We start from the raw sequence: 12793 nt of genomic DNA, 5'->3' as shown, positions 1-12793 counted from the left end.
AAAGAAGCCGGGGTCACATGCAGGAAGTCCTCCTCATACATCTCCTTATATAGAGGGGGAGGCTGCATCTAATACATGGAGGAAAGAAGTTAAAATTATTGTGTTAATTTGTTTTCCCTAAGACCCATTGGCATCACAACATATGGGGTAAATTCGCCCCTGCGAGCCCCTGGGACGAAGGAATATTTAATGAAAAAACAACAATTAAATTTTAATCCCCTCCTCCATGAGGTATAAATAGGCTCCACCTCCCCCTAGACCTCAGTCTAATTATAAAGAAACATAAAACACAGGGAGGGAGTCTTGTGATGCCAATGGGTCTTAGGGAAAACAAATTAACACAATAATTTTAGCTTCCCTTACGTCCCATTGGCATCACAACATATGGGGAATTAGCAAGCATTATCCCCAATGGGCGGGTTATTTATTACGTCCGCATTAAGAACAGATCTTGCAAAGGTTGTTCTTGACAAGAAAGAAGTATCCAGCCTGAAATATCTCACAAAGGTAGTCAAAGACGACCAGGTAGCTGCCTGGCATATGTCCTCAAGTGGCACAGCGGCACGCTCTGCCCAAGTGGAGGCCACAGCTCTAGTAGAGTGAGCCCTGGTAAATTCTGGTGGATCCAGATCTGCAGAGGAGTAACATAAGGCAATGGAGTCACAGATCCATCTGAATATTGAAGGTTTTGAAGCCTTTCTCCCCTTGTTCTTTCCTGCGAAAGGGATAAAGAAATTCTCGTCTTTACGAAAATCACCTACTCTATGTAGATAGATCTTGATAGCTCTGGATACGTCCAATAAAGAAAGATCCAAGTCTTCTTCAGATGATCCAGTAGGAGAAAATACAGGCAATACTATTGGCTGGTTGATGTTGGCAAATGAAGCCACCATAGGCAGGAATCCTGGAAGGAACCTAAGGATAACCTTGTCTTGGGAAAAAATCACGTATGGAGGTGCGGAGCCAAGGGCTTGAAGTTTTCCAACTCTCTTAGCAGAGGTAATGGCAAGTAAAAGAGAAACTTTCAATGTTAACTTGAAGTCTACTTCCTCCCAAGGCTTAAAGGAAGGAAGACACAGGCGTCTCAACACAAAGGATAAGTCCCATGGGTCTACCTGCTTTACCAGGTTAGGCCTAGTCTAGCCTTAACAAGATTCTTTACCTCCAAGATCTGAAAGAAACGTGAGTTTCGGTGTGCAGAGAGGGCTGCTATCTGCACCTTGATGGAACTAGGTTTTAATCCTTTATAGAAGCCTTCCTGTAAAAACTCCAATGACTGTGGAGTAGAAGGTTTAAGTCCATCAATACTCCTGCTTGCACACCAATCTTGAAAATCTTCCAAATACGTGCATAAGATTTATTTGTAGTGCTACTACGAGCGTGAGAAAGAGTATACTATACCTTCTCAGAAAAACTAGAGTCCAATACGGTCCTCTCAGTCTCCGAGCTGTCAAGCTGAGGCTGGAAAGATTCCTGCACAGATGTTGACCCTGGAATATTAGATCCGGATGCAGAGGTAATCTCCAAAAATCCCCTCTGCTCATATTCATGGGCAGGGTGAACCATGACCTCTTCGGCCAGAAGGGAGTTATTATTATTACTGACGACTGATCTATACTGATCTTCGTCAAACTCTGGGAATCATGGCTATGGGAGGAAAGATATACGCCAGCTGGTATGTCCATGGTATTGTCATTGAGTCCACTACCGTGGGATTGTCTGCCCTGTAAAGGGAACAGAAATTCCTCAGTTTGGCATTTCTTGCTGATGCCATGAGGTCTCTCTGAGGAAGCCCCCACCTCTGGGTTAACAATGAACACTCTCCTTGAGAGAGACCATTGCCCCGGTAATGTCAGGCCTCGACTCAATCCGCCAATATATTGTTGACACCCCTGATATGAATCGCAGAGAGTCTGGTTATTCTGGTTTCTGCCCAACAGACAAATCTTCTCTACTTCCCTGAGGAGAGAAGGGGATCTGGTACCTCCCTGTTTAGGTACGCCACACAGGTCCTGTCGTTCATCCGGATTCTGACTGCTCTCTGTAAAATAGGAGGAGAAAAATGAAGAAGAGCTAGGTAAATCGCTCTGAGCTCCCTCACGTTGGAGGGCAGAGCGCATTCCTGTTGACTCCAAGATCCTGCAGACGTGATGACTGTCAGATGAGCTCCCCAACCTGTTCCTGCAGCATCTGTCGTGATGGTTATCCAGTGTGGTTCTGAAAATAAAACTCCATGTTTGACTTGTCTCCACCACATTAGAGAATGTCTTGTTGAGTCGATAGAACATGCATCGCATACTGTTAGTGCTTTCTATGAAGAAATCTCATGTGCCATAACACCCATGGCACTGCGTCCGCAGCTGAGGCAAGGAGTCCTAGAAAGCGCATTTATGTTCTTATGGATACCTGACGAGGAGGAATTAGGAATTAAGTCTGATTTCTCTATGTTGATGAGCCAACCTAATTGTTGAAGTATGTCCTGGACACAACTGAACTCTCAGAAGATCCTGAGTCTGAGTCATAATCAACCAATCGTCCAGGTAAGGGATAACTTTATCCCCTGTAGACGGAAGCGAACCATCATGGTGACACTACCTTTGTGAAAACAAAGGGTGCGGAGGTATTCCGGATGGAAGGACTTTGAATTGTAAGTGTCTTACCTTCCCCTGGATTTGGATGGCGAAGGCTCTCCTGTGAGCCTTCAGAATCGGTACATGAAGATATGCATCCTGTAGATCTATGGTGACCATAAAATCTCCCTCCTGGAGGATAGATTTTACCGATCTTATGTTCTCCATGTGGAACGTCTTCTTTACGATGCACCTGTTGAGATATCGCAAATCTATAATAAGCCTCCAATTTCCTGATGGCTTCAGCACTAGTAACACTGGGGAGTAAACTCCCTGACCGATCTCTGATAGAGGAACATCCTCTAGAGCCTCAATGGAAAGGAGGTGAAGAATTTCTGTCTCTAGGACTAAGTGTCTTTCTGGCTTAAGATTTCTTGACAGAAGAAATCTTGGAGGAGGAAGAGATGATAAATGAAGGACATAACCATTTTGAATAAATATGTAACACCCAGTGATCTTTTCTTAATTCTTCCCAGGCAGGGAGAAACAAACTCAGACGTGTTCCCACTGGACAGCTTCTGCGTCAGAAGTCTGGTTTCTTGTTGGTGTCCTTATTCTGCTGCTTCCCAGAACCTCTTCTGGAATAGTTTCTTCCTCGACCTCTGTACTGGTATCTCCCTTTGCCTCGCTGAGGAGATTTTGCTCTGCGAAAGGAATCACCGCTCTTATAGGACAATGGTAGGGACTTCCCCTCCTTGTCAGACAATTCCTCCATTAATTTATCCAGCTCAGAGCCAAACAGCCTACCTGGCTGGAACTCCATATTACAGAGCTGAATTTTGGAGTTAGCATCTCCAACCCAGGGTTTTAACCATAGCGCCCTTCGGCAGCGGTCGAGAGCGTACTAGTTTTTTTACGCTAACCTGGTTCCCTGAGATGCATCATCGCAGAGGAAGTCAATGGCCATAATGACCTTTTTTAAGGAGCGAAGGACCTTGTCCCTGCTAGCTCTACCTTCCAAATTTTCCTGGACCTTGGTCAGCCATCTTCTTAGGCTTCTAGAAACCTCAAAGAAGAAATGGAGACTGCCCCTTGGGCTGCCGCTGCCGTATATGATCTCTTGAGGGCTACCTCCACCCTTCTATCCATCGGATCCTTAAGATTGGATCCGTCCTCCGCAGGCAGCACAGTACATTTCGACAGTTTGGCTATGGCCGGGTCCACCTTTGGAGGCTCAATCCAGTCCTTACATTGTTCTTCCTTGAGAACATATAAGGTCTTAAACCTCTTGCTCAAACCCGGAGCCTTTTCCGGTTCCTTCCATTCCGCCTGTAACATAGACAATGAAGTCTTACCCACAGAGAAGGCCCTAGGCTTTTTTGAGGAGGACCAATCCTATCCTCTTCTATTTCCTCAGGGTGTATTTCAGCTTGCACAGCTTAGCAGAGCTTGTGAATTCTATCAGCTGTGAAATACCCCCTGAATAATTCTTTCTCATCTTCAGAAGTAGAAGAGGTTTCAGAAGAAGATGATGACTTAACTTCATCAATCACAGTAAAACTGAAAATGACCATAATCCTACAGCCATAAAGTAATATACTCACAGGCTGGGAGTAGAAGGAGAAATACTCCATTTGGTCTTTATCTTAGGACACGGGCGGCCATTCTCATTAGCCGCTAAAGTCTTTTGCACATAGTCCTTGACCCATACAGCTACATCCTGAACATCAGGCTCCTCATAGGTTTAGGTCTGCATGAAGGACAGCGTACTTAGGCATTATAAATATTTTTAGGCATTCATAAATATTTTTATGAAAGAAAGGATGAATCTTATCTGGAAAAAATTATCGGTATCCATAGCCGTCAGGTAGCGTCTCACACTCGGCACATGAAGTGCTTCCTTAGAAGGTCTTTTGCCAGCAGCACGACTGGTCTCCATTTCAGATATCTGCAAATAATCAATGGATTACAATACATATAAACCACTAGCCTGGCTAGAGTGATACCGGAAAGAGACGCTAGGTGGCAGCAACACTTACTTTTAAGTATATAGAAGAGAGATCACAGCACTTTGCACTCAGATGATTTCTATTAGATCCGGACGAGCCACAGAAAATCCTTCCAGAGGAAGACAGCCAGACCTAGAGGTAGCAACAGCTTACCTTCTGCCTTGGACACACAGCTAATTCGGCATGCAGAGCGCGCGCCGCTGCCGGCCCCCGGAAGTGACATGGCGCTGATGCCACAGTGCTGAGACGCACGCACCGCCGATGCGTTCCACAGTCGAACGCGACTGGAAGAAAAGCCAGCGGCTCGGGTGACACGCAGAGTGCGTTCCAAGACGCACTAGGTAAGAAAAACTTAAAAGCTAAGACCTGCAGAAGCAAATATCAGGATACTACCTGGACACCGGCTCCAGCGGCATCCCAGCAATCATTACCTGGAGAGAAAACCTGAATGCAACAGGTTAACAAAGCATAAAAACGGAGGAGGGACAAAGTCCCCTAGGGCTAACAGCAAGGAAGTAAGAAAAGACTGAGGTCTAGGGGGAGGTGGAGCCTATTTATACCTCATGGAGGAGGGGATTAAAATTTAATTGTTATTTTTTCATTAAATATTCCTTCGTCCCAGGGGCTCGCAGGGGCGAATTTACCCCATATGTTGTGATGCCAATGGGACGTAAGGGAAGCCGGGGTCACATGCAGGAAGTCCTCCTCATACATCTCCTTATATAGAGGGGGAGGCTGCTTCTAATACATGGAGGAAAGAAGCCGGGGTCACATGCAGGAAGTCCTCCTCATACATCTCCTTATATAGAGGGGGAGGCTGCATCTAATACATGGAGGAAAGAAGCCGGGGTCACATGCAGGAAGTCCTCCTCATACATCTCCTTATATAGAGGGGGAGGCTGCATCTAATACATGGAGGAAAGAAGCCGGGGTCACATGCAGGAAGTCCTCCTCATACATCTCCTTATATAGAGGGGGAGGCTGCATCTAATACATGGAGGAAAGAAGCCGGGGTCACATGCAGGAAGTCCTCCTCATACATCTCCTTATATAGAGGGGGAGGCTGCATCTAATACATGGAGGAAAGAAGCCAGGGTCACATGCAGGAAGTCCTCCTCATACATCTCCTTATATAGAGGGGGAGGCTGCATCTAATACATGGAGGGAAGAAGCCGGGGTCACATGCAGGAAGTCCTCCTCATACATCTCCTTATATAGAGGGGGAGGCTGCATCTAATACATGGAGGAAAGAAGCCGGCGTCACATGCAGGAAGTACTACTCATACATCTCCTTATATAGAGGGGGAGGCTGCATCTAATACATGGAGGGAAGAAGCCGGGGTCACATGCAGGAAGTCCTCCTCATACATCCCCTTATATAGAGGGGGAGGCTGCATCTAATACATGGAGGGAAGAAGCCGGGGTCACATGCAGGAAGTCCTCCTCATACATCCCCTTATATAGACAGCAAGGTGGAGGTGGTGGTGGAGGTAGTGGTCACCTACTGGGCAAGGTCCATATAGCACAGCACCACTTCTGCTAGGAGGAGGGTGGGACAGTCCCATATGAGGCCGGCACCATCCAATGCCGCATCCAGAGCACCAACATCTCCGAGATCCACACCGAGTAGTCTGTAATCCTGAGAGTCCACAACCAGTGAGCCTGACAGGACAATAGTATATAGTATGTACACAGCATAGGGAATGGTATAGTGTACAGGCAGTATATAATATATACATAGTGTAGAGAGCAGTACAGGGCAGTATATACATAGTGTAGAGAGCAGTACAGGGCGGTATATAGTATATACATAATGTACAAGACAGTACAGGGTATATACATAGTATAGAGGATAGTACAGGGAAGCATATAGTATATATACCGTGTACAAGAAAATACAGGGCAGTATATAGTATATACATAGTGTACAGGACAGTATATACATAGTGTATAGAGCAGTACAGGGCGGTATATAGTATACACATTGTGTACAGGATAGTACTGGGGAGTATATAAATAGTGTACAATAGTGTATAAAGTATATACATAGTGTAGAGAGCAGTACAGGGAGGTATATAGCATATACACATTGTATAGAGCAGTACAGGACAGTATATACACATTGTATAGAGCAGTACAGGGCGATATATAGTATATACATAGTGTACAGGACAGTACAGGGTGGTATACAGTATATACACAGTGTAGAGAGCAGTATAGGGCGATATATAGTATATAAATAGTGTAGAGGACAGTATATACATAGTGTACAGGGTGGTATACAGTATATACATAGTGTACAGGACAGTACAGGGTGGTATTTAGTATATACATAGTGTTCAGGACAGTATATACATAGTGTACAGGACAGTACAGGGCGGTATACAGTATATACATAGTGTAGAGGACAGTACAGGGTGGTATACAGTATATACCCAGTGTACAGAGCAGTACAGGAAGGTATTTACCAGTGATTGGAACCTTTTAGAGGTCAAGTGGCTAAACTGCAACCCAGCCCGGCTATCCTGAGAACTACGCCGATTCGGTGGACTGCACAGACATCTGGCATTTTTTTCCCCGACATGGAGAGAGAGGAGCGGCTGCACATCCCACCTATGGCTGACACTGATGCTGCAGGCTGTTGGAATATGAATTGATCGAGCCATATCGTCCGTTGGTGCAGGTCTCCTGGTTCACACGGGTCCCTACGCTAACTCCACACCATGTCGGTCAGTGACCTCCACCCCCGCAAAGCGTGCACATGCAGGGAAGGGGGGCCATGGAGTGGCCCCGCAACCCCACTGTCACAGGACCAGACCCAAAGTGCCCCCCAAAAAGTCCCAGCCAGCACCACCGGCAAGGAAGGCTGCCCCCAAACAACACGAGTATGGAGATGGTATTACACTCACCACCACTGCAGCAGACAGAATGGGTGTGATGTGCAGCCGCTCCTCTCTCTCCCCTTTGTAAGACCCATGTGACCTAAGTCAGCAGAGCATACACCTGTGCTCACATGACAGTACCATATCCATAATACCATATGGCCCCTCCCACCCTGGTGTTACTAGGCTGCAGCTGGCACTCCCCTTTGTAAGACCCATGTGACCTAAGTCAGCAGAGCATACACCTGTGCTCACATGACAGTACCATATCCATAATACCATATGGCCCCTCCCACCCTGGTGTTACTAGGCTGCAGCTGGCACTCCCCTTTGTAAGACCCATGTGACCTAAGTCAGCAGAGCATACACCTGTGCTCACATGACAGTACCATATCCATAATACCATATGGCCCCTCCCACCCTGGTGTTACTAGGCTGCAGCTGGCACTCCCCTTTGTAAGACCCATGTGACCTAAGTCAGCAGAGCATACACCTGTGCTCACATGACAGTACCATATCCATAATACCATATGGCCCCTCCCACCCTGGTGTTACTAGGCTAAAGCTGGCACTCCCCTTTGTAAGACCCATGTGACCTAAGTCAGCAGAGCATACACCTGTGCTCACATGACAGTACCATATCCATAATACCATATGGCCCCTCCCACCCTGGTGTTACTAGGCTGCAGCTGGCACTCCCCTTTGTAAGACCCATGTGACCTAAGTCAGCAGAGCATACACCTGTGCTCACATGACAGTACCATATCCATAATACCATATGGCCCCTCCCACCCTGGTGTTACTAGGCTGCAGCTGGCACTCCCCTTTGAAAGACCCATGTGACCTAAGTCAGCAGAGCATACACCTGTGCTCACATGACAGTACCATATCCATAATACCATATGGCCCCTCCCACCCTGGTGTTACTAGGCTGCAGCTGGCACTCCCCTTTGAAAGACCCATGTGACCTAAGTCAGCAGAGCATACACCTGTGCTCACATGACAGTACCATATCCATAATACCATATGGCCCCTCCCACCCTGGTGTTACTAGGCTGCAGCTGGCACTCCCCTTTGTAAGACCCATGTGACCTAAGTCAGCAGAGCATACACCTGTGCTCACATGACAGTACCATATCCATAATACCATATGGCCCCTCCCACCCTGGTGTTACTAGGCTAAAGCTGGCACTCCCCTTTGTAAGACCCATGTGACCTAAGTCAGCAGAGCATACACCTGTGCTCACATGACAGTACCATATCCATAATACCATATGGCCCCTCCCACCCTGGTGTTACTAGGCTGCAGCTGGCACTCCCCTTTGTAAGACCCATGTGACCTAAGTCAGCAGAGCATACACCTGTGCTCACATGACAGTACCATATCCATAATACCATATGGCCCCTCCCACCCTGGTGTTACTAGGCTGCAGCTGGCACTCCCCTTTGTAAGACCCATGTGACCTAAGTCAGCAGAGCATACACCTGTGCTCACATGACAGTACCATATCCATAATACCATATGGCCCCTCCCACCCTGGTGTTACTAGGCTGCAGCTGGCACTCCCCTTTGAAAGACCCATGTGACCTAAGTCAGCAGAGCATACACCTGTGCTCACATGACAGTACCATATCCATAATACCATATGGCCCCTCCCACCCTGGTGTTACTAGGCTGCAGCTGGCACTCCCCTTTGAAAGACCCATGTGACCTAAGTCAGCAGAGCATACACCTGTGCTCACATGACAGTACCATATCCATAATACCATATGGCCCCTCCCACCCTGGTGTTACTAGGCTGCAGCTGGCACTCCCCTTTGTAAGACCCATGTGACCTAAGTCAGCAGAGCATACACCTGTGCTCACATGACAGTACCATATCCATAATACCATATGGCCCCTCCCACCCTGGTGTTACTAGGCTAAAGCTGGCACTCCCCTTTGAAAGACCCATGTGACCTAAGTCAGCAGAGCATACACCTGTGCTCACATGACAGTACCTCCATGTTTTTCCCATTCTGTCTGCAGCAGTTTTGGTGAGTGTAATACCATATCCATAATACCATATGGGGTTGCAGGGCCACTCCATGGCCTCCCTTCCCTGCATGTGCACGCTTTGCGAGGGTGGCGGTCGCTGACCGACATGGTGTGGGGTTAGCATAGGGACCCGTGTGAACCAGGAGACCTGCACGTTGGTACACGGACGATATGGCTCGATCAATTCATATTCCAACAGCCTGCAGCATCAGTGTCAGCCATAGGTGGGATGTGCAGCCGCTCCTCTCTCTCCAGGCCCGATTTGGCTTTTGTTTTTCATACAATGGTCATGGGGGTCACTTTTTCTCATTTAATTCCCTTTTCAGGCTTAGTAGTGGAGCGGGTGTGATGGACAGCATCCACTACTTTAGCCTCAAAATTACTATCCCAGTACTCACCATGACAGGGGTACTGGGTGGAGAACCATACCAGCAGATCTGGAGCATGAAATGGCGCTTCTGGTCTGGGAAGTACCAGGCCGGTATTACTAGGGCTCTCCCACCCTGGTGTTACTAGGCTGCAGCAGGCTGGCATTACTAGGCCCCTCCCACCCTGATGCTGCTAGGCTGCAGCAGGCTGGTATTACTACGCCCCCCCCCCCCCACCCTGATTCTGCTAGGCTGCAGCAGGCTGGTATTACTAGGCCCCTCCCACCCTGATGCTGCTAGGCTGCAGCAGAATGGTATTACTAGGCCCCTCCCACCCTGATGCTGCTAGGCTGCAGCAGGCTGGTATTACTAGGCCCCTCCCACCCTGATGCTGCTAGGCTGCAGCAGGCTGGTATTACTAGGCCCCTCCCACCCTGATGCTGCTAGGCTGCAGCAGAATGGTATTACTAGGCCCCTCCCACCCTGATGCTGCTAGGCTGCAGCAGGCTGGTATTACTAGGCCCCTCCCACCCTGATGCTGCTAGGCTGCAGCAGGCTGGTATTACTAGGCCCCTCCCACCCTGGTGTTACTAGGCAGCAGCAGGCTGGTATTACTAGGCCCCTCTCACCCTGTTGTTACTAGGCTGCAGCTGGCTGGTATTACTAGGCCCTTCCCACCCTGGAGTTCCTAGGCTGCAGCAGGCTGGTATTACTAGGCCCCTCCCACCCTGGTGTTACTAGGCTGCAGCAGGCTGGTATTACTAGGCCCTTCCCACCCTGGGGTTCCTAGGCTGCAGCAGGCTGGTATTACTAGGACCCTCCCACCCTGGTGTTACTAGGCAGCAGCAGGCTGGTATTACTAGGCCCCTCTCACCCTGGTGTTACCAGGCTGCAGCAGGCAGGTATTACTAGGCCCTTCCAGCCCTGGGGTTCCTAGGCTGCAGCAGGATGGTTTTTTACCTTTTACCTAACCAGTCAGATGAAACAGCAGCAGCCTAGCAACCCCAGGGTGGGAAGGGCCTAGTAATACCATTCTGCTGCAGCCTAGCAACCCCAGGGTGGGAAGGGCCTAGTAATACCATTCTGCTGCAGCCTAGCAACCCCAGGGTGGGAAGGGCCTAGTAATACCATTCTGCTGCAGCCTAGCAACCCCAGGGTGGGAAGGGCCTAGTAATTTAAACAAGGCAGAAAGTCTGGCTTCGGACCACAGGTATTCTCAATCTTGAGCGATTAAGGGCCTACTATTACCATTCTGCTGCAGCCTAGCAACCCCAGGGTGGGAAGGGCCTAGTAATACCATTCTGCTGCAGCCTAGCAACCCCAGGGTGGGAAGGGCCTAGTAACAACAGCCTGCTGCAGCCTAGGAACCCCAGGGTGGGAATGGCCTAGTAATACCATTCTGCTGCGGCCTAGCAACCCCAGGGTGGGAAGGGCCTAGTAATACCATTCTGCTGCAGCCTAGCAACCCCAGGGTGGGAAGGGCCTAGTAATACCATTCTGCTGCAGCCTAGTAACACCAGGGTGAGAGGGGCCTAGTAATACCAGCCTGCTGCTGCCTGGTAACACCAGGGTGGGAGGGGCCTAGTAATACCAGCCTGCTGCAGCCTAGCAACCCCAGGGTGGGAAGGGCCTAGTAATACTATCCTGCTGCAGCCTAGCAACCCCAGGGTGGGAGGGGCCATTTATCTTGGTCCCTCCCAGACCATCCTGCTGCAGCCTAGTAACACCAGGGTGGGAGGGGCCATTTATCTTGGTCCCTCCCAGACCCGCCTGCTGCAGCCTCAGACAACAGGTGCCCCAGGCTTGCTGTTAGCCGCCCCTCCACAATAGCTGGGTGGTGGGGGTACTTGGCCCAAGTAATGGATGTCATCCTCCATCAGAAACCTCCTACTCCTAAGCACCATTTCATTTATTAAAAAAAAACAAAAAAAACTTCCAGTACTACTAGAGGATGCACTGCAGCTGAAGCCGCCGCCAGGAAAGGGAGCAGTAAGTGTCATCACTCTGACAGCCGTTCTGCTCCTGATGCTGGGCAGCATACACTCACTGACCTCTCTCATTACAACCAGTGGGGGGCGCTTTGGTCTTCAACAGACTCCTCAAGTCCTCCGCCTGGTCAATCAGGAGACGCTTACGGTGAACCACGGTGGGGAAATCCACCTCCCAGATACAGGTGGAGCCTGGAGTCCCCGTCCTCCCGCACAGCCGGAAGTAGAGGGAGTCAAAGCCACAGCCAAGGCTAAGCACCTGCAAGGTGGAGGGGTAATTAGGAAGGGCAGAGAGAGGGAGGGGGTAATAAGGGAGGGGGTAATAAGGAAGGGGGTAATAAGGAAGGGCAGAGAGAGGGAAGGGCAGAGAGAGGGAGGGGGTAATAAGGAAGGGCAGAGAGAGGGAGGGGGTAATAAGGGAGGGGGTAATAAGGAAGGACAATACTTGATAGCTTTAAAGAACACTCACCTGCCTATGGGGAGAACTCGCTGTGTCCTGAAAGAACTCGAGCAGACAATGTGTGACTGCCTGGGCCCGAATACAGTACCCCCTGCAGGACAGAGGAGACATGACGCCACATGTAATACACTATAGACACAGCGCCCCCTGCAGGACAGAGGAGACATGACACCACATGTAATATACTATAGACACAGCGCCCCCTGCAGGACAGAGGAGACATGACGCCACATGTAATACACTATAGACACAGCGCCCCCTGCAGGACAGAGGAGACATGACACCACATGTAATACACTATAGACACAGCGCCCCCTGCAGGACAGAGGAGACATGACGCCACATGTAATATACTATAGACACAGAGCCCCCTGCAGGACAGAGGAGACATGACACCACATGTAATACACTATAGACACAGCGCCCCCTGCAGGACAGAGGAGACATGACGCCACATGTAATATACTATAGACACAGC

The 12793-nt window shown here is 49.2% G+C and overlaps 1 protein-coding gene across 4 annotated transcripts in view; it reads right to left on the bottom strand.

The window, feature by feature from the left end:
- The window catches only part of LCMT2 (leucine carboxyl methyltransferase 2), a 42948-nt gene that overhangs the window by 21832 nt on the left and 8323 nt on the right, over window positions 1–12793 (bottom strand). For all 4 annotated transcript variants that reach the window (XM_069969276.1, XM_069969277.1, XM_069969278.1 and 1 more), the window contains exons 4-6: window positions 12325–12406; window positions 11919–12114; window positions 6085–6241 (exon numbers count right to left, since the gene is read on the bottom strand). In XM_069969276.1, the coding sequence (XP_069825377.1) occupies window positions 6085–6241; window positions 11919–12114; window positions 12325–12406 (435 nt within the window). The remainder of the gene's footprint in view (window positions 1–6084; window positions 6242–11918; window positions 12115–12324; window positions 12407–12793) is intronic.

Source organism: Dendropsophus ebraccatus, chromosome 5, assembly GCF_027789765.1.
Source record: "Dendropsophus ebraccatus isolate aDenEbr1 chromosome 5, aDenEbr1.pat, whole genome shotgun sequence".
In the NCBI taxonomy this organism is placed as follows: Eukaryota; Metazoa; Chordata; class Amphibia; order Anura; family Hylidae; genus Dendropsophus; species Dendropsophus ebraccatus.
The sequence above is the reverse complement of the archived record's forward strand: the minus strand, read 5'-3'. Positions and strand labels throughout refer to the sequence as shown.